Source organism: Mobula hypostoma, chromosome 6 (assembly GCF_963921235.1).
Source record: "Mobula hypostoma chromosome 6, sMobHyp1.1, whole genome shotgun sequence".
Taxonomy (NCBI): domain Eukaryota; kingdom Metazoa; phylum Chordata; class Chondrichthyes; order Myliobatiformes; family Myliobatidae; genus Mobula; species Mobula hypostoma.
Genome location: NC_086102.1, coordinates 180415655 through 180437417, shown reverse-complemented (window position 1 = coordinate 180437417; position 21763 = coordinate 180415655). Strand labels below are relative to the sequence as shown.

General features: G+C 42.3%; 1 protein-coding gene across 4 annotated transcripts in view; it reads left to right on the top strand.

The window, feature by feature from the left end:
- The first annotated feature begins 393 nt into the window (after window positions 1-393).
- Window positions 394-21763, top strand: part of slc38a11 (solute carrier family 38 member 11) — a 114026-nt gene continuing 92656 nt past the window's right edge. For 3 of the 4 annotated variants that reach the window (XM_063050144.1, XM_063050142.1, XM_063050145.1), the window contains exons 1-2: window positions 394-538; window positions 930-1038. In XM_063050144.1, coding sequence (XP_062906214.1) covers window positions 497-538; window positions 930-1038 — 151 coding nt within the window. In that variant the 5' untranslated portion in view covers window positions 394-496. Of the gene's footprint in view, window positions 544-929; window positions 1039-21763 lie in introns of all 4 variants that reach the window. The other variant, XM_063050143.1, reaches the window with a different exon arrangement.

The following is a 21763-nucleotide window of genomic DNA, read 5'->3' as shown; positions in this document are numbered from 1 at the left end:
CTTGCCCTGACTGATCAACCTCGGCCTTAAACATACATAAAGACTTGGCCTCCTGCCTGTGGCAAAGAATTCCACAGATTCATCACCCTCTGGCCAAAGGAATTCCTCCCCATCTCAGTTCTAAAAGGATGCCCCTCAATTCTGGGGCTGCGTCCTGTAATCGGAGACTCCTAGAAAATTCTACAACCTACAAATATGGAGCTGAAAACGACGCCATGCTCCTTACAACCAGACACTCAGCTCAGTGCAGGGCAAGTGGAACTGGTGGAGATTTAAAACAGCACCTTGCCTTTTGGAACAGTGAGTCATAACATTTACATTGGAGGTTGGAACCCCGGATAGCAGGATCCGTTTAGAGGGAGGTGATTGGGAGGAGCTGGATTTATTTGAGAGGCATCGGAAAAGTGTACAGCCATTTGGAACAGTAACTTCAATTTCGTAGCGCTGGAAACTTAAAGCCTCCAAATATACATTTTTGTTCGTGCGAGCGGGGAACATGGGGGATAAAAGACAAAACGTGCAGGAAAATCATAATGAGGTAAGGTGAGCCTTACTATTTTTAAAAGACTGGACCAATATTGATAACTGATAAATTGCTATGACCTTATACTGGGATATCCGATAACTTGTTGCTTTGAAAGCCTCGCCGTAGAAGTTAACGAAGATTTATGAGTGGAAGTGTTAATGCACAAGATCGAAAAAAATAGGCACAACATTAGCTAAAATGTAAGATGCAAGAGTTATTGAAACGGGTCGTTAAGATAACATCCACGCCACCGCCTTGGCGCTGCCTGGAAAATTGGGAATTTCTGCTTATTGGCAGTTAAAAAGTTACAAGTTCAAAAGGCATGAAAGACTGAAATAAATAAAATACATAATTTTATCTTGATTTGCTATTGTCAATTATGCACCGGCTTTTTTTTTTGTAGACGGTGGATTTGGAAGATAAGAAATCGAACGCAGCGGAAGACGAGAAGAGTAACCTTTTTACAGCCACCTTCACCGTAATAAATTCTATGATGGGCTCTGCGATCATTGGTAAACACGTTTCCGGTCTACGTTAGTGCGAAGCTATTCACCTGTCCCAGCAACTGGGAGCCGAGTATGACATTTACACCAGGAGTTTGATGCTCAGCTCGTTGTAGTATCAGAAACACCCAGATCAATAACTCGGGGCTTTCTTTTGTTTAGGAACCCCGATGCTTTGAAATGAGTATTTGAAACAGTGAAAGAGTATTGCCGTGAAGAGTGAAAATGAAATGCCGATGTGATTCTGTAAAAAAAAGATATCTATAAATGACTGCGGAGTAAATCTGAGCATAGATTTAATAGTCAGCAAAAGTGTGATTACCTGCTTCATTTTACAAAATTTTAGAAAATAATCAGAATCAGGCATATGTCGTGAAATTTGTTGAGTTTGCGGCAGCAGTACCACGCAATACATAATAATAGAGAAAAAAACTGAATTAAGTATATATATATATGAAATAGTTAAATTTAAGAAATAGTGCAAAAATAGAAATAAACTAGTGTGGTTCAAATTGGATGGCGGAGGGGCAGGGACCTTTCCTGGGTGCCTGAGTGTGTTTCTTTTGTTGAATGTCAACCTTCTGTACCTCCTTCCGGATGTTAACCACGGGAGCAAGGTATCACCTGGTTAATGAGGGTGCTTAGCGATGGACGCCGCATTTTTGAGACATAGTAAATAGATCTGTTAGCGAAATCGATGAATATTCAACTAGAGACTAACGACAGCGGAGATGGTACGGAGGTGGCTTGATGTTAGAGACTACACTCTGACGCAGGAATGTGAACGCATTTTGCTAGATTTCCTCTGAATCGGCACTGGTGATTGTTTTTTGTTGCCAGATTCATTCATGCCCTAGAATTGAAAAACTGCCGTATTGTCTCAAAGTTTGCAGATGATATAACATGGACGGGCAGCTATGGGAATAAAATAACAGGCATTTGACAAATGGAACTTCTGAATTTTGACCAGCGGCCAATCCGGACATCGGAAGTTTGAGAGAAGGGGACTACGATCAGGTTCACTCAGAGAAAGCGAAGGAAAGAAAACCTCAAGTTTTTCTCCCCTTCTCTTCTTTATATCTGCTCAGCTAACACAGTAGAGATGACAGGCAGTATAGTGGAATGCTGCTCTTCCGAGATGTGGGAAGGCAGGGAGACCTTCAATATCCCTGAACGCTACACAAACAAGAGAAAATCTGCAGATGCTGGAAATCCAAGCAACACACACAAAGGACTGGAGGAACTCAGCATCTAGGAAAAGAGTACAGGTGGTAAAGGGAGACCTGCCAAAGGTTTCTGCCCGAAACGTCGACTGTACTCATTGCCTAGATGCTACCCAGCCTGCTGAGTTCCTCCAGCATTTTGTGTGTGTTTCCCTGAACGCTACAACTGCGAGAAGTACATCCAGCTGCAGCTTCTAACAAATGGCTTTAAGGAGTTGGAGCTGGCACAGGATGAATTCCAGATCATTCAGGAGGCTGAGGGGATGATAGATAAAACATATAGAGAGGTACTTACACCCAAGGTGCGAACCACAGGAAACTGGGTGACAGGAAGGGGAACAGGGTGAAGGAGCCAATGCAGGGTAGTCCTGTGGCCATCCTGTCAACAACAGGTATGTCACTTTGGAATCTGGGGTGGGGGGAAGAAAGTTGCAGTGGGTGAGTCTATGGCACTGAGTCTGCATCTGTGACTCACCCAGGAAGGAAGGGTCGGGAGGTAGAAGAGGCAAGTTGTGGTGAAAGGGGATTCGTTAGTTAGGGGAATGGACAGGAGGTTCTGTGGGCGAGAATGAGATTCCCAGATGGTGTGTTGCCTCCCGGGTGTCAGGGTCTGCGATTTCTTGGATGGAGCCCTTTGCATTCTTAAATGGGAGGACGAACAACCAGAAGTCGTGGTGCATGTAGATACCAATGACATGGATTGGATGAGTGACAAGGTTCTGCACAGGGAGTAGGTGCTAACTTGAAGAGTAGGACCTCCAGGGCTGCTATCTCAGGAGGACAGAACTAGGAACATTATACAGTTTAATATGTCACCAAAGGGTTGGTATAGGAAGGTGGGCATAAGATTCTTGGATCATTGGGCTCTCTTCAAGGAAAGGTGGGATCTGCACACAAAAGACGGTTTGCACCTGAACTGAAGGAAGATAATATCCTGGTGGGAAGGTTTGTGAGTGCTGCATGGTGGGGTTTAAGTTAGAGTTGCAGGGGGATGGGAACCAGGGTGCCAGAGCAGTAGTGGAAAGCTTGTGGAAGCAGATGTTGACAAGACCTCAGATGAAGTTAGGAATCAAAAGGTTGAGTATAATGTGACTAGTGTTCTGAGCTGCATATATTTCAACACAAGAAGTATTGTAGAAAAGGCAGATAATAGTGCTGAAGATGAGATAGATGGTTTACAAACAGAAGCAATGTGTAGTTAACACCATCCCCTTCTCTCAATTCCACCGTTTCCACCGCATCTGCTCTCAGGATGAGGCTTTTCATTCTAGAGTGAAGGAGGTGTCCACCTTTTTCAAAGAAAGGGGCTTCCCTTCCTCCACCATCAATGCTGCCCTCAAACACATCTCTTCTATTTCATGCACATGTGCCCTTACCCCATCCTCCCGCCATGCTATCAAGGATAGGGTTCTTTTTGCCCTCACCTACCACCCCACCAGCCTCCAGGTCCAACACAACTTCTCCAAAACTTCACCACCTCCAACTGGATCCCACCACCAAACACATCTTTCATTTGCTTTCCGCAGGGATCGCTCCCTATGCGACTCCCTTGTCCATTTGTCCATCCCCACTGATCTCCCTCCTGGCAAGTGGAACAATTGCTTCACCTGCCCCTACACTTCCTCACTCACTACTATTCAGGGCCTCAAACAGTCCTTCCAGTTGAGGCGACAATTCACCTGTGAGTCTGTTGGGGTCATTTACTGTATTTGGTGCTCACGGTGTGACATCTTGTATATCGGTGAGACCAGACGTAGGTTGGGAGACCGCTTCGCCGAGCATCTACACTCTGTCTGCCAGAACAAGCAGGATCTCCCAGTGGCCACCCATTTTAATTCTACTTCCCATTCCCATTCCAACATATCAATCCATGGCCTCCTCCACTGAGGCCACACTTAGGTTGGAGGAACAACACCTTATATTCCATTTGGGTAGCCTCCAACCTGATGGCATCGATTTATCGAACCTCCAGTAATGCCTCCCCCTTCACCATTTCCCATCCCCTTGTCCCTCTCGCATGTTATCTCATTGCCTGCCCATCACATCCCTCTGGTGCTCTTCCCCCACCCTTTCTTCCTTCTTCCATAGTCTTCTGTCTCTTTCACCATCAATTTCCAAGCTCTTTGCTTCATCCCTCCCCTTCCATGTTTCAATTTTCACCTGGCGTTTCTCTCTCCCCTCCCCCACCTTTCAAATCTACTCCTCAACATTTTTTCTCCGGTCCTGCTGAAGGGTTTCAGCCCAAAACATCGACTGTATTTTTTTCCATAGATGCTGCCTGGCCTGCTGAGTTCCTCCAGCATTTTGTGTGGGTTGCTCGGATTTCTAACATCTGCACATTTTCTCTTGTCTGTGAAGTGTGGAGAGGCTGTTGATTGGGCAAAGTTTGCAGTTAACAGTGTTGTAGTATGGATGAAATCACCAGAGAGACAGAGTCACTGGTAGATACAAAGCAGCTTCTTTATTCGACACAACAAGGTACAGCAGGCATCTATGTACCGAGACTCTTTCCGCAGAAAGGTCTGTTAGCTGAATGTGGGCTCGATATTTATACGCTAAACACAAAGGCAATCGCTACTTAAAAAATTACAGACAATGCATAGACAATGCTTCCTATTGAAGTTACATACAAAATATCACACCATCCTCTCCTTCCGACGCCAACATGTCTGGGTTGGTATCCACAGCCTTTCAGAATGCAAGTTAAGTCTACGGTACATTTATTTGGCATTTCCCATGCTAACATAGAAGACAATTAATATTTATAATGTATAGATAATGCTGTCTTTGAAACTACAGCATCAGGTCAAAACTACGGTGCCAGAAGCATCTGGTATTCACATCTTTTTAGAAAGCGCATTGTCAAATAGAAATCTGGTGGCCAAAGTCATTTAAGTGTAAACAAATCATCTACCCAAAAAAATTCACTCTAACAAACAGGATTTGCAACATACAAGGCAGACAAATTCAAAAAGAGTGATGTATTTGAATGTGCACAGTATATGGCAAAACTTGCTGCACTATTGCAGATTGGCAATTATGATGTTGTAGGCATCACTGAATCATGGCTGAAAGAAGATTAATGTCCAAGAATACATTATTGAAAGGATAAACAGGAAGGCAGTGGGGGAGGCGTTGCTGTGTTGGTAAAAAGTGACATCAAATCATTAGTGACATAGGGTTGGAAGGTGCAGAATCATTGTGAATAGAGCTAAGGAACTGCAAGGGTAAAAAGACCCTTCTGAAAGTTGTATACAGACTCCCAAACAGTAGTAACAATGTGGCCTACAAAATACAGTGGGAGATAGAAAATGCATGCCAAAAAGGGCAATGTTACAATAGTCACTGGGGACTTCAACATGCAGAGAGACTGGGAAAATCAGGTAGATGCTGGATTCCAGGAGGGGAAATTTCTAGAGTGCCTACGAGATGGTTTTTTAGAGCAGTGGTTGAGCCCACTAGAGGATCAGCTATTCCAGATTGGGTGTTATTCATTAAAACAGAGCTTAAGGTAAAAGAACCCCTATGAGCAAGTGATCATAATATGATTGAATTCACCCTGAAATTTGAGAAGGAGAAGCTAAAGTCAGATGTAGCAATATTACAGTGGAGTAAAGGGAATTACAGAGGCATGAGAGGAGATTGGCCAGAATTGATTGGAAAAGTACACTGGCAAAGATGACAGCCAAACAGCAATGGCTGGAATTTCTGAAAGCAATCTGGAAGGCACAGGTATATACGTTCCAAAGGAGGAAAAAGTATTCTAAGAGAAAAATGACACAACCATGGCTAATGAGAGAAGTCAATGCCAACATAAAAGCCAAAGAGAGGGCGTGTAATGTAGCAAAAATTAGTGGGAAGTTAAAGGATTGGGAGGTTTTTATAAACAACTACAAGTCATTAAGAAGGTAATGATGGAATACAAAAGTTAACGAGCCAATAATAAACAGGATACCAAAAATTTCTTCAGATACATAAAGTGTAAAAGAGAGGTGAGGGTGGATATCCCATTGCTAGAAAATGATGCTGGAGAGGTAGTAATGGGGGACAATGAAACTGAACTGAAAAAGTATTTTGCAAACACGAGGAAGTCTGCAGATGCTGGAATTTCAAGCAACACACACAAAAAATGCTGGTGAATGCAGCAGGCCAGGCCGCATCTATAGGAGGAGGTACCGTCGACGTTTCAGGCCGAGACCCTTCGTCAGGACTAACTGAAAGAAGAGATAGTAAGTGATTTGAAAGTGGGAGGAGGAGATCTGAAAGTGGAGATCCCAGGTGCAAAATGGACTTGGGAGTCCTTGTGCAGGATTCCCTAAAGGTTAATTTGTGGTGAGGAAGGCAAATGCAATGTTAGCATTCATTTCAAGAGGACTAGAATATAAAAGCAAGGATGTAATGTTGAAACATTATAAAGCACTGGGGAATCCTCACTTGGAATATTGTGTGCAGTTTTGAGCCACTTATCTTAGAAAAGATGTGCTGAAACTGGAGAGGGTTCAGAGGAGGTTCATGAAAATTATTCCAGGATTGAATGGTTTGTCATATAAAGCACATTTGGCTCTGGGCCTGTATTTGCTGGAATTCAGAAGAATGAGGGGTGACCTCATTGAAACCTATCGAAAGGTGAAAGGCCTTGGTGGAGTGGATTTGGAGAGGATGTTTCCTCTAGTGGGAGACTCTGAGACCAGAGGACACATCCTCAGAGCAGAGGGACATCCTTTTAGAACAGAGATGAGGAGGCATTTCTTTAGCCAGAGAGTGGTGAATCTCTGGAATTCTTTGCCACAGGCAGCTGTGGAGGCCAAATGTTTATGTATCTTTATGGCAGAAGTTGATAGATTCATGATTGGTCAGGGCATGAAAGGATATGGGGAGAAGGCAGGAGATTGGGGCTGAGAGGAAAATTGGATCAGCCATTTTAGAATGGCAGACCACTCAATGGGCCAAATGGCCTACTTCTGCTCCTATATCTTGTGGTCTTATGGAACTGTTTGTGAGTAGTTATGGGCTCTTTAATAGTGATGAATTAATTGGTTCACTTCAAAAGGGCGTCAGGAGTACAGAGATTGGGATGGGTATGCAGATAAAGCTTGGTGATATCAGGACTAGGTGAGATTAATTGAAGCATCGAGTACAGGAGAAAGGAACATTCCAATATATCAGTTAGCACCCATCTGGGGAATATTGGCCCAGATTTTGACGCATTTTGATGATGATTCCATGACTTTCTATTAGTATTTACCAGTTTTTAGCCCAATGTCTGGGACCTCCACATACTTGGAACCTATTGATAAATTCTGCCACACAAGTTCACTGCTCAACACCAGTTGGAGTTGAGCTACAAAACGTGAACTTGCCGACTCAGTATCAAGTTTGTTATCACTGACACGTATTTGGAGTTCTTCAGGCATGCCAAAACATTTCCCCATGGAGTACAGAGTCCTTTGGCCAGTGTGAGTGAGTGGTGGAAAACGATGGGCATTATTTATTGGAAAGAATTATGAAAGAACTGGCAGAAGAATAATGACCAATTTCAGTGCTGTTTCATATTAAGATTATGTCCATTGTCTTGTGACTGGTAGCAAAGTCACCGGAGAGATACTGAAGCTGGTGGTTTTAGAAGTCTTTCTTCAGCAAAAACAAACAGGCATCATACTGGAGACACTCTTGGAAGAAGAAGCCTGCCTCACCCAATGTTACATTGCGTTTTTATATGCTGAAGATCAAAGGTAACAGCAGGATAATTCTATAGTTATAATGTATCCACAATGCTTCCTTTAAATTACATATCATTTTCAAAAACCATGATCTTCACACTCACATTCCAAACACCCGAAATGAATGTTAATCCCCACTGTCTCTGAGCTGCATTCATGCATATGCTGGCATCTCAGGTCAGTGGAGTGTTTCTTTGTTTGCAGCCGACCCCAGTCTGCAGCTCCAGGAAGACTATTGTTCTGAGCTGCATTTTAAACTCAATCCACATTCAGCTCTGAAGAATGGTTGCCATTGAAATTAATATTTGCTATATACCATAACTCCAGAATATGCCCCAACAGTCTGAACCAATCTCCTGTTTTTCACTCTCCAAAGCAATAGGTAATGTTTTTAAACTTATTGTTGATTCAGCTTCCACACCTTCCAGAAAATTCATTTTAGGGGATCACAACTTACCGTACAATCAAATCTTTTCACCTCCTTATCAATCAGCTGATTGATAAGTATATGAAGGCCGTGCATTCAGAGGACACACCACACATGAACAGTGCACTGATGATGCCTCCTTGTATGGTGATGAAATGCCAGCAAATGGATTGCCAAGAGCGGAGAACAACTCAACCCAAGCTACACACTTTCCGAGTTTCTTCTGAGTTTGGACTTTATTCCTTAGATGATTGAGGGGAGATTTGATAGAGCAATGGAGGGCTATGGTCCCAGAGCAGGTCGATGGGAGTAGGCAGTTTAAATGGCTCACCATGGACTACATGGGATGAATGGCCTGTTTCTGAGCTTTTCTATGACTCTATGACTAAAAATCTGCGGATTACTCATTGACCATCTCAGCAGAAACATTTTACAACACTTAACGCTATCAAACATCCTCATAACCATGAATCTTTTGTTAATCTTCTCTGGTCCAAACAGAGCAATGGCAGCTTCTCAAGTCTCAACACACAGATCAAGTTCCTCCTCACTTTAACCATTCCAATACATTTGCTAGTTCTTTTTGTGGCTGGGTCTTAATCAGATGATTTAAGATGGATGGAATAGGACTCAAGGAACTGAGCTATGGAGAGAGATTGAGCTGGCTGGGGCTTGAGACAAAGTTTGGACAATTTAAGCACCAGGCCAGATTGAAATGTTCAGGGTTTTGGGGACAGAAAGAGAGATGGGCAGATTCAGCTTGCTGTTCCGTGGGGTTTACGCTGGACTGAGGCCTTCTGAACTGGCTGCAGTGACGCCCAGCATTGTGAACTTCCGTTCTGAATACTGTTTGCTTGATCATTGTTTTCGTGATTTTTTTTTCTCTCTGTGCATTGGATGTTTGATAGTCTTGATTTCAATGGGTTCTGTTGGGTTTCTTTGTTTAATGACTGCCTGTAAAGAGATGAAATTGAAGGTGGTATAAAGTATACATACTTTGATAATAAATAAACTTTGAACTTTGTAGCTTAGGAGGAAGATGGGTGATCACATTCATTCATTATGTGCCGTGCCATATGACGTGGGCAATCATGGTCTTTCCATAACCATGATTTTCTTGGCAAATTTTTCTACAGAAACGGTTTGCCATTTCCTTATACTGGGCAGTGTCTTTACAAGATGGGTGACTCCAGCCATTATCAATACTCGTCAGATTATCTGCCTGGTAAGGGGTTTGTACACGCTCCCGGTGACCATCTGGATTTCCTCCTAGTGCTTCAGTTTCCTCCCACAGTCCAAAGATGTACCGATTGGTAGTTCTAAATTGGTCGTTATAAATTGTCTCATAATTAGGCTAGGGTCAAATCGAGGGATTGCTGGGCAACGTGCTTCGAATGGTCTGCGCTGTATCTCAATAAATAAATAAATACATTTTTCTACACAGGTTGGTCTGTTGAGAGGAAGTGGTAGAGGCAGGTTCATTAACAACATTTAAAATGGACGTGCAGAGACACATTGATAGGAAAGGTTGAGAGATATAAGGGACAAACACAGGCAAACAGGATTAGCCTAGATGGGAATTCTGGTTGACATGACTATTGGGACAAAGGGAACGTTTTTATGCTGTATGACTCCACAAAAGACTCTGGCAACAAAGCTAGTCAATCTTCTATATATTCTCTTTAAAGCTTTCACATACTTGCAAGACTATAGCATTAAGAACAGGGCCAATGCACCAACTACCCCCTAGTATATAAAGTTTTCATGCAAGATTAATTTTTATACTCCATACTTTGCCGTGAGTATGGCAGCCCAGTCACGTAGTAGCAAGATTTCTGGACCTTTGATCTAAATATTGGAGTTTATTGCCACCATGGCATCTGGAGAAATTATGTTCTACTAATTTAATATAAGTCAAGTTTATTGTCAGTTAATGATATACTGTACATGTATAATATCAAATACTGTCACATGTATAGCTGTGTATATGAGACAATGTTTCTCCGGGCCAGGGTGTAAAGCACAGTGGTACATATAACACACAATAAGTTAGGGAAGTAAGGATAAAAATCTGCAGATGAATTTTGCATAAATATACACAGTGATGTGCATAAATTACATATTTTAAGGTACAGAACAGATTAACCAGTGATACTTCTAATGTGATGCGAAATGAAGTTCAGAAGCCTAATGGCCTGAGGGAAGAAGCTGTTTCCCATTCCGACTGTTCTTGTTTTTATGCATCGGAGTCTCCTGCCTGATGGTAGAAAGTCAAAGAGGATGCTGGATGGATGGGTGGGATCCTTAGTAATACTAAGGGTGCTTGCATATGCAGCAGTCCTGATAAATATCCCCAGTGGATGGTAGGGAGACCCCTTTGATCCTGTGATCTGAGAAATCGAGAATTTCTGTAATATTCTAGTTTCTGTAACAGTAACAATGGAATCACTGAATTGTAGCAGGTAAAATCTATTTTATTCAGGAATATCCCTCAGAGAGGGAAATTTGCCACCCTTCAGATCCACTAGTTAAAAGTTATCATTACTACCTCCTCATTATAGGGCAAATAAGGAAAAGATGACAAAAGTCAGAATTGCCAACCACATCCATATACTGTAAACAAATAACTTTAAATAATAAGCAAGGAACTTGTATGCTTTTTGAACAGGGTTGAATTTTGTCCTGCAAACTTCAGAAGTTGATATATGTAAATCCCTGGATCTCTGTGTAGCAGCACACATTTCTCTGAAATGTTGGCAATTATTTATATTGTGTCTCCTTTGTGTCTTCTTTGTGAAATTTATCAATTAAGAATTCTTTGCATTAGACATAATCTACAATGCAACTGACACTTCACCTAATCTCCCTGGTGCCTGTTATCCTCACTGTTTACTATAACTGCAAGTTTTGTGATAAGTGTTAATTTTCCATCCTATACCCCAGTCCCAGATACATACCAAAATAAGCAGTGGTCCTGCTAACTCTAGAGGGCACTACAGTATCATTACCAACACCACGAGAGATTCTGCAGATACCAGGAATCCAAAGTAACACACACAAAGTGCTGGAGGAACTCAGCTGGTCAGGTGGCATCTATGAAAATGAATCAATAGTTGATGGTTCAGGCCGAGACCCTTCATCAGGACTGGAAATGAAGGGGGGAGATGCCAGAATAAGAAGGTGGGAGGAGTGGAAGGAGGACAAGATAAAAGGTTATAGGTGAAGCCAAGTGAGAGGAGGATGAATGAAGAAGCTAGGTGATGATAGGTGGAAAAGGCAAAGGGCTGGTGAAAAAGGAATTTGTAGGACATATCGGCTCTATCAGCCTCCTCTTTTGCTATGATGAGGCCACTCTCAGGTTGGAGGAGCAACACCTCATATTCCACCTAGGTAGGCTCCAACCTGGTGGCATAAACGTCGATTTCTCCAACTTCCAGTAACCTTCCCCCTCCCATACCCTCTTCTTCAATTCCTCAGACTGTCCTCTTCCCTCTTCTCTTCACCCGGCCTATCATCTCACCCTGGTGCCCCTCCTCCTTCCATTTCTCCCATGATCCACTCTCTGCGCCTACCCAGATTCCTTCTTCTCAGTCAAGGGTATCGGCCCTAAACGTCGACTGTTTACTCTTTTCCACAGATGTTGCCTGGCCTGCTGAGTTCCTCAAGCATTCTGTGTGTGCAACTTCTTCTCCAGCCCTTTGCCTTTCCCTTCATCACCTCCCACTTGTTCTCCTTACCTTTCCCCCATCTTCTTATTCTGGCATCTTCCCCCCTCCTTTCCATTTTAGACAAAGCATTTCAGCCCAAAACCATTCATTTTCATAGATGCTGCCGGACCTGCCAAGTTCCTCTAGTAGCCTGACTATAATTATATCCATTTTCTGTGTAGCACAAACTTTGAATGATCAGTTAGATGTTTGTTAATCTTTCAACCATATATTGATATTTAAAATCTCATTTCACTTTTATCCCTCATTGTTGAAAGAATATTTCATAAATTGACATTTAAATCAATCTTCATAGTGCCATGCAGATCCTTATTACACTTCTGGAATACCATATTGATTACTTTACTTTCCCTCATCAGGATCTGTCAGGAACTGAGCTGATAAATTGAAATTTGTCCAAGATTCTTTGTGCTGTAGATGTAATAGAGTCACAATTGTGTTCATGTCCTCTGACAAAATTTGGTTCCAAAATGCATGTGAATTGCAACATATGGCTTGAGTTACTCCTGTAACTGTATGTTTAACACAACGCCCAGTGACTCTGGTGCTAATTTAAACAGAATTTACATCTTAAAATTTAAACTTCGAAAGTAAGTCGCAAGTGAACAGCCCCATATTAATAGGGAGAGAAGATAATTGATGAAACAGGTGTAAATATTTAGGCTGATGATATAGTTCAGCAATAACACGAGATTGATTTAATTGTATGTTGTGACTCCCACAACTGCTGAGAATTTGGTTGGGTTGATGTTAATGGCAATTAGTCTCATCGACCATCTAGAATTATATTCTGGTGTTGATGCTTACATCAAGGTCATCAGAGTCAGGTTTAATATCACTGGCATATGCTGTGAAATCTGCTGACTTTGTAGCAGCAGTAAAATGCAACACATAATAATAGAGAAAAAATCTGTGAATTACAGTAAGTACATATATAATTAAATTAAATAAGTAGTGAGGTTGTGTTCATGTCTTCAATGTCCATTCAGAAATCAGATGGCAGAGGGGTGCAAGTATGAACAAAGTTATGAGATTTGTTGATAAATTGTCATGGCAGAATAAATGCACAAGAAGTTAAAGTTATTAGCGAGTCAGCACTACTTATGAGTTCTGTTGATAATTGAGAGTAAATGAGATCATATGGACATAAGAGGCCAAACTGAATTAATCATTGTTACGTGGCCAGGATTTACTTGGCCGGTACTGATGGTGTCTGGTAGAAGTCAGAAGATCCCTGGCATTGTTTCAACCTTGTCTTTTTTATTAACACGTGGCTTCTCAGGACATCTCGTTGTGCTGTAATTGTTCACCATCATTTGTTACTAGGTCCTGAAATTTTGTTCTTTCTGTTTGTGGGATTTTCACTTTTATCCATAACATGATGTTTCCTAGAATGTACATTACACACGTTTTTGAAGTTTTATTTCAGATTCTCTTATTGTCCGGCTTCAAAAACATAAGACCACAAGATTTTGGAGCAAAATAGGCCATTTTTGGCCCATCTAGTGTGCTCTGCCATTTCATCATGGCTGATTCATTTTTCCTCTCAACCCCAATCTTCTACCTTCTCCCCATATCCCTTCATGTCCTGATTAACCAAGACTCTATCAACCTCAATAGTACATAGCACCATCGAAAGAGGTTCCGGAGATTTAAAGGTATTTTTGGCACTATATTACTCTTACTGACAAAGAGAATATTGTTACTGTTCCTGTGAACATAGAATAGTACAGCACATTACAGGCCCTTCGGCCCACAATGTTGTGCCGACCCTCAAACCCTGCCTCCCATATAACCCCCCACCTTAAATTCCTCCATATACCTGTCTAGTAGTCTCTTAAATTTCACTAGTGTATCTGCCTCTAGGGGGATGTCATACTAGATCTAGTGTTAGGTAACGAACCAGGTCAGGTCACAGATCTCTCAGTGAGTATCTGGGGGACAGTGACCACCGCTCCCTGGCTTTTAGCATTATCATGGAAAAGGATAGAATGAGAGAGGACAGGAAAATTTTTAATTGGGGAATGGCAAATTATAAGGCTAGAACTTGTGGGTGTGAATTGGGATGATGTTTTTGCAGGGGAATGTACTCTGGACATGTGATTAATGTTTAGGGATGTTAGGGATAAATTTGTCCCGGTGAGGAAGATAAAGAATGGTAGGGTGAAGGAACCATGGGTGACAAGTGAGGTGGAAAATCTAGTCAGGTAGAAGAAGGCACATACATGAGGTTTAGGAAGCAAGGATCAGATGGGTCTATTGTGGAATATAGGGAAGCAAGAAAGAACCTTAAGAAGGGGCTGAGAAGAGCAAGAAGGGGGCATGAGAAGGCCTTGGCGAGTAGGGTAGAGGAAATTGTGGTAATAAGTTAATCAAATCTCTTTTGAAATAATCATAATAAAGACTACAGATCAGGGTGAGATCAATGCTAACCAAGCTGTCAGTGCTCCTTATTGAGGTATAAAACCACAGCCATTTAATATCTACATCATGGATTATCTAACAAATATCTAACGAGGATGTCATGAACAGAGCAAATACAAAAAGAGAAATAATGTATGAGATCATGAAAAGGCAACGTAACTTCATTGGACATGTGATTAGGAAAGAGGCGTTAGAATGCACGGTAATTATGGGAAAGATTGAAGGGAAGAAAGCAAGAGGAAGACAAAGACAAATGATGATGGAGACAGCAGCCAGAGAACTGGAAATGAATACCAATGAATTGATCCACTTGACCCGAAACAGGAGTGTGTGGGCCATGGCAGTCAAAGCTCAAACTGGGCACAACACCTGATGATGATGATGATAATGATGATGACCATGGATTACGTTTTATTCCAATCATCATCAATAGTTGATTAATCTTTGAATGAGTGTCAGTGTGTACCTACACGTGGATCGGGTGGTGGCAACCGGTAAAGGCAGAGGCAATGGAGGTTGTCACTTGATTAGCATATTGTGGTGCTGAGGTATGGTGGTTCTGTCTGATTCCTGTTCCCCCTACTTGGAGCATCTGGTGGTCAGTTGTCATCCATACTATCCGCCAAAGCATTTCCCTGCTGTTTTCCTGGTTGCAGTATATACCTACCCCGCCCCCCCCCACTCCCTACAGAGAGATGTCAAGCTGGCTTTGTAGGAATTGAGTGGCATGATAAGCAACTAAGGAAACAGCAAACCCTGATCTTCTTCATCATGATCTGAAACTCCAACCAAGCTAACTCGAAAAAGCCTCTGCTGAACTGACTACTAGCATATCACCTGCTACCAGAGGATACAACACACTTGACCATTGTTACACCACCATCAAGTGCACTTACCGAGTCATCCCGTATCTACCTGCTCACACTTCTGCTTCCTGTGTACGGGGCAAAGACTGAAGACTGGGGTACCAGTGGAGAGGATGCTAAAGGGAGGCAAGGCAATGTATACAGCACTGCTTTGAATCAATGGATTAGACGGATTCATTGATGGATCTGAATGAACATGCCACAGTCGTCATCAGCTTCATAAAGATTTGCATGGATAAGTGTACCCACAAAAACATGTTGAGTCTTCCCAAACCAGAATCTCTAGTGAATTAGGAGATCTGTAGTTCAAAGTACAAATGTTTGTACATTTAATATCAAGGTGTGTATACTATATACAACCTTGAGATTACAAGCAGACACACAATAAAGAATCCTAAAAGATACCATCAAAAAGAACACTGTTAAACACCCAATGTGCAAAAAAAAAGAACAAATTGTGCAAACAATAAGAAAATAGCATTCAGAACAAAGTTCATGAAAAGTATGTTCACAGCCATGAAACCAGTCATCACTGCAGCTGGTCCAGGAACCTGTTAGTTGCTTGCCTTGAGGGCTAGATCTTTGAAACTCAGGACTCGGAATCAAGAGATCTAAAAGATTTCCATTTCTGATCTCTGGTAGGCTGTTGTGAAATTGAGGATGCAATTCTAGTTTAGGGAAAGGCAATGCCTCATTATCACCTCCTATGAGGCAATAACAAATAGCAAAAATGGTAATTATGCTCTCTCCCTGATGAGCTTGATGTCTTTCATGCACTCTTTTAGAGGGAGATTAATGACACAGAATCAGAATCAGGTTTATCATCACCGGCATGTGTCGTGAAATTTGTTAACTTAGCAGCAGCAGTTCAATGCAATACATAATATAGAAGGAAAAAGATAATATAATAATAAATCAATCAATTACAGTGTATGTATATTGACTAGATTAAAAATAGTGCAAAAACAGAAATACTATATATTAAGAAAGTGAGGCAGTGTTCAAGGGTTCAATGTCCATTTAGGAATCAGATGGCTGAGGAGAAGAAGCTGTTCCTGAATCGCTGAGTGTGTGCCTTCAGGCTTCTGTACCTCCTGCCTGATGGTAACAGTGAGAAAAGGGCATGCCCTGGGTGCTGGAGGTCCTTAATAATGGGGACTTCCTTTCTGAGATACCGCTCCTTGAAGATGTCCTGGGTACTTTGTAGGCCAGTACTCAAAATGGAGCCGACTAAATTTACAACCCACTGCAGCTTCTTTCGTCCTGTGCAGTAGCCCCCCCTCCCCCCACCGATATTAGACACTGAAGCAGCCTGTCAGAATGCTGTCCACGGTACATCTATAGAAGTTTTCGAGTGTATTTGTTGACATGCCAAATCTCTTCAAACTCCTAACGAAGTATAGCTGCTGTCTTGCTTTCTCGATATGTTGGGACCAGGTTAGATCCTCAGAGACCTTGACAGCCAGGAACTTAAAACTGCTCACTCTCTCCACTTATGATCCCTTTATGAGGATTGGTATGTGTTCCTTCGTGTTACCCTTCCTGAAGTCTACAATAAACTCTTTCATCTTACTGACATTGAGTGCCAGGTTGTTGCTGTGACACCACTCCACTAGTTGGCATACCTCACTCCTGTACACTCTCTCATCACCACCTGAGATTCTACCAACAATGGTTGTATCATCAGCAAATTTATAGATAGTATTTGAGCTATGCCTAGCCACACAGTCATGGGTATAGAGAGAGTAGAGCAGTGGGCTAAGCACACACCCCTGAGGTGCACCAGTGTTGATTAACAGCGAGGAGGAGATATTATCACCAATCTGCACAGATTGTGGTCTTCTGGTTAGGAAGTCGAGGATCCAATTGCAGAGGGAGGTACAGAGGCCCAGGTTCTGTAACTTCTCAGTCAGGATTGTGGGGATGATGGTATTAAATGCTGAGCTATAGTCGATGAACAGGATCTTGACATAGGTGTGTGTTGTCCAGGTGGTCTAAAGCCCATGAGAGCCACTATAGCACCTGACAACTCTAGGATCTTGGTCTGGAGGTGGACGTCAGAACATCCAGAATTCACACAAAGCATCAGGCCCTGGTGACATACCAAGTCCAGAGCTAAAAGCCTGCATTGACCAATTGAGTGGAGTGTTCATCTTCAACCTTCTACTTCTGTAGTCTGAGGTTCCTGCCTGCTTCAAGCTGGCATCAATTGTACCTGTGCCCAATAAATTAGGGTCATTTGTCTCAAGAACTACTGTCTGGGAGTACTTGTACCCATTGTATGAAGTGCTTTGAGAAACTTGTTATTTCTTGAAGTCAACTCCTGTCTCAGTAAGGACTCTGACCCACAACAGTTTAACTCTCATCACAATAAATCTTCAGGAGGCGCTGTGTTTATAGCTCTCCACACCACTCGGGACAAATGGAACATGCATTTCAGGTTGTTGTCCATTGACTGCAGCTTGGCATTCAACAGCAGCATCATCATTATTATGTGCCACGTCGTATGACATAGGCGATCATAGTCAATGACCATGATTGTTCTTGGCAAATTTTTCTACAGACATATCTCCACCCCACTACTCAGTTCAACACCATCTTTGCTTCAAATCTTATCATCAGACGCTAAGAACGTCCTCTCTACTTCTCTCTGCAACAGGATGTTTGTCTTCCTCACTGAAACTCCAGCTCTTTTTCAATGACCGTCAACACAGGCACACCTCAGGTCTGCATGCCTAGGCCCTTGTTACAAGGCTATATCCCTTAGTAATAATGATCTAGGGCATACAGAGAATCTGTAATTACCGAAAAGTACCTTTATTGTCCCAGCGGAAGAGTACATGAATTTACACAACCAAGTACCCGTGTGCACACCTATCAAATTTTCCTGACCCTCCATGAACAGTCAAAAAAATAGGAAAGGTAATACCAGTTAGAGAAGTCTGTGCTAGCCATGTGTTTCTCATAGTCCCAGACCTAAGTCCACATGTCCATGGGGTACTGCACATCCGCGATGGTCGGTCTCATGATGGGTGGAGAGTTATCGCTACTTCTGAATTTGAAGTGTCTGCTTTTATATTCGTTCCTCACCCGTTCAAATGATACATTTCCATCCTGTTGGCTCAAGGTTACTTGACCTTCCTGGGTCACTTTCTTATTGGCTCTGGTCCAGGGCTACAATCAGCATTGTATTATGAGGCCTTCAGCCTCATGCCTTTGTTCTTTTCAACTCTGGTTGGTTCAAAGCAATCAAACCAAGTCACCCAGACCAAGATAATGGGATTACTTCTGCAAACCTGCCACTGTACACAATATCTGAGAATGATCTTAGGTTCAGCAGGTCAATAACAGAAACTCCCTGTGACCACATTCAATTGCTCTGAATAGATTATCCCAGAGCAAGAATCAGTTCTCAAGCAATTCACAAGATGGAGGCGACAGAACAGCTTCACAAAATGCCAGCCTCCAACTCCACTAAGCACATGGCAACAACAAAGACAATTGGTTTATCTACTTCCACTGTTGATTCATTTGAAGTCACTGATTTGTAGACTGTAGTTCTTTCTGGCAATCACCCTGCTCTACTCTTTCTATACCAGTGACTATACATAGCTCCAAAGCTATCTACATATTCGCCAAAGATGCCATAGTTATTGGCAGAAACCCAGATGGCATTGAGGAGGAAATTTGGCATAAGTTAGGTCAGCTGATTGAGCAGTGTTGTAACAATATCCTTAAGCTCAATGTCATGCATGGCAGGATGGAGATGCATGTCTATCAAAGGAGACTTTAAATCACTCCTTGCCTCTGCTAGTTTGCAGGTCACCCTTAGGCAAGGCGTAGTACCTGTTTAGCCCCCCAGATCAGGGTCACGTGAAGCCATGGGAGCAGGTAGTGGACAGTCATATGAGTAGCTGGTGCATATCACAAGTCCAGATTATGCGAGAACTGATTCCAGGCAGACAAGTTCTGAAAAATATTGATGGCGACTAGTAAAGGCACTCTCCAGAAGAAGGCAATGGCAAACCACTTCTATAGAAAAATTTGCCAAGAACAATCATGGTTAAGGCCATGATCATCCGTGTCATAGAACATGGCTCATAATAATGATGATGACTCAATGCCAACAAAAGCCAAGGAACTGATTGTGGACTTTAGGAAGGGAAAGTAAAGAGCTTTAGCAATGGTCTTTATAGAAAACCCACAGCACGATACAGACCCTTCAACCCACAAAGTTGTGCCAAACATGTCCCTACCTTAGAAATTACTGGACTTACCCAAGTATTCTATCAGCTCTGATATGAGTTCAATATCTTCATTGTGAAAGTAATCATTTCCTGTGGAATAGATTAATTTACATCTTTTGAGATCTCTGCTAACATATTTTACAGCATCTCTCAGGTGGTCTGAGTTCCATTGTACCTTACAAAAACATAATTTGAGAAATTATCCAGAGACCCAAGGAGTTTTCTTAGAGTTACCTCTCCTTCAATACAGGGGAAGTTTTCTGTGTAGAGATGTGGTTGTTTTCTTCCTCCCACACCCCCACACCACCTCACTGGCATTAGTGCTTCCTGTCCAGGTTGGAAATTCAGTGGATCTGGTTTTGAACACAATGGAAGCGTAGTTTTAGCGTGTGCTGTAGAAACTTCTCCAAGCAGTTAATGGCAAGCATCGTGTGTCAGTGCTTGCTTGCAGGACTCAACCGTGGAGCAGAGGAATGGCAGACTTTATCACAGTGAACGGCGGCAGCTACTCAACCCAGGCATGGAGGAACGTCTGACTTTGTCACAGTGAGGGCCGGCAATGACTTGACCCAGGACCCAGGCACGGAGGACGAGCAGACTCCCATGCAGAGCAGGAAACAAGAAGTTAGACATAGGAATACCAGTAGAACATCGGAGATACAGTTGAGCGACACCACAAGACAAATCCTTCTCCACAAGGACTCCGCTTTAAACAAGAGACCCCTTAAATAATCACAGAATGTGGGAAATTTGTGCCAGTCACGATTAACTTGACAAGATTAAACCAAAAGCACCTAAGCTTAACGGTTCTAACAATTAGTAACTACAGGTTCTCGAGAAACCCAGAAGCCCAACGCTCTACAGCAAGCCGCAGAGGCCCACAGAGCTCATCAAATCGATATTGATATAAATGCAAATTCCTGAAATTAGATTTTAGACATTTTGTGTTGGATCGTGCTGCACGCAACTGAAGCACAAAACAGGAATTAAAAAAATTAGTGATGTTAGGATTTCCTTGCTTTAAGAATTTTTTTAATCACTTGTTTCCTTTCAAGAGTTTTAAAGTTTGTTATTTGATTTCAGTTGCATATTTGACTTGCACATGTAGTGTATTTTGTGCGCTGACTCTCAGTGAATGGCAGAAGTAAAAAACAAAAAGGGGAAATCAATTTGAGGAGGTGGAATTTCAGAATGAGTCTCCATCCCTCAGACAATGGAACAGCCCAGCTGGACCCCAATTTCACAGGATTCATCTGGTCCACTGATTACAGTCTATGAGCTTCAGTTACACTTCCCAAAAACCAAAAGTAATTGTGATGTATAATTGAATACATTTCTTCCCTACTCCAAGAATATTTTTACTTCAGTACTTTGACTACTGTCTTGTTTTACAAAAGAGTTGCCAATATTGTTTACATCCCTTTTCATATTTTTTCCCAATTCCACCTATCTTCCATAGTAATCTGCCTCAATGCCATTCACCCAGTAGCAGTTGCATCCACTGTGATGAGAAGTTTTGAGAGGTTGGTGGTGAAACGTATCAACTCCTGCCTGAGAAGTTGACTTGGATCCACTCCATTTTGCCTTCTAGAGCAACAGGCCCATAGCAGACACCATCTCACTGGCTGTTCACTCAACACTGGAGCAGTGAAGATGCATACATGAGCATACTCTTTATCAACGACAGCTTGGTATTTAATAACATCATTCCCTCAAAACTAATCAATAACCTTCAAGACCTTGGCTTCAGTGCGTCCTTGTGCAATTGGAACCTTGATTTCCTCACTTGTAGAACCCATTCAGTTTGGATTGGCAACAACATCTCCTCCACAATCTCCATCAGCACAGGTGCACCACGAGGCCGTGTGCTTGGCCCTCTGCTCTACTTGCTTTACACCTATGACTGTATGGCTAAGCACAGCTCCAATGCCATATTCAAGTTTGCTGATGGTGCCACTGTCATAGGCCGAATCAAAGGTGGTGATGAATCAGCATATAGGAAGGAGATTGAAAATCTGGCTGAATAGTGCCACAACAACAAACTCTTACTCAATGTCAGGATGTGATGCTGAGGCTTTATAAGGCACTGGTGAGGCCTC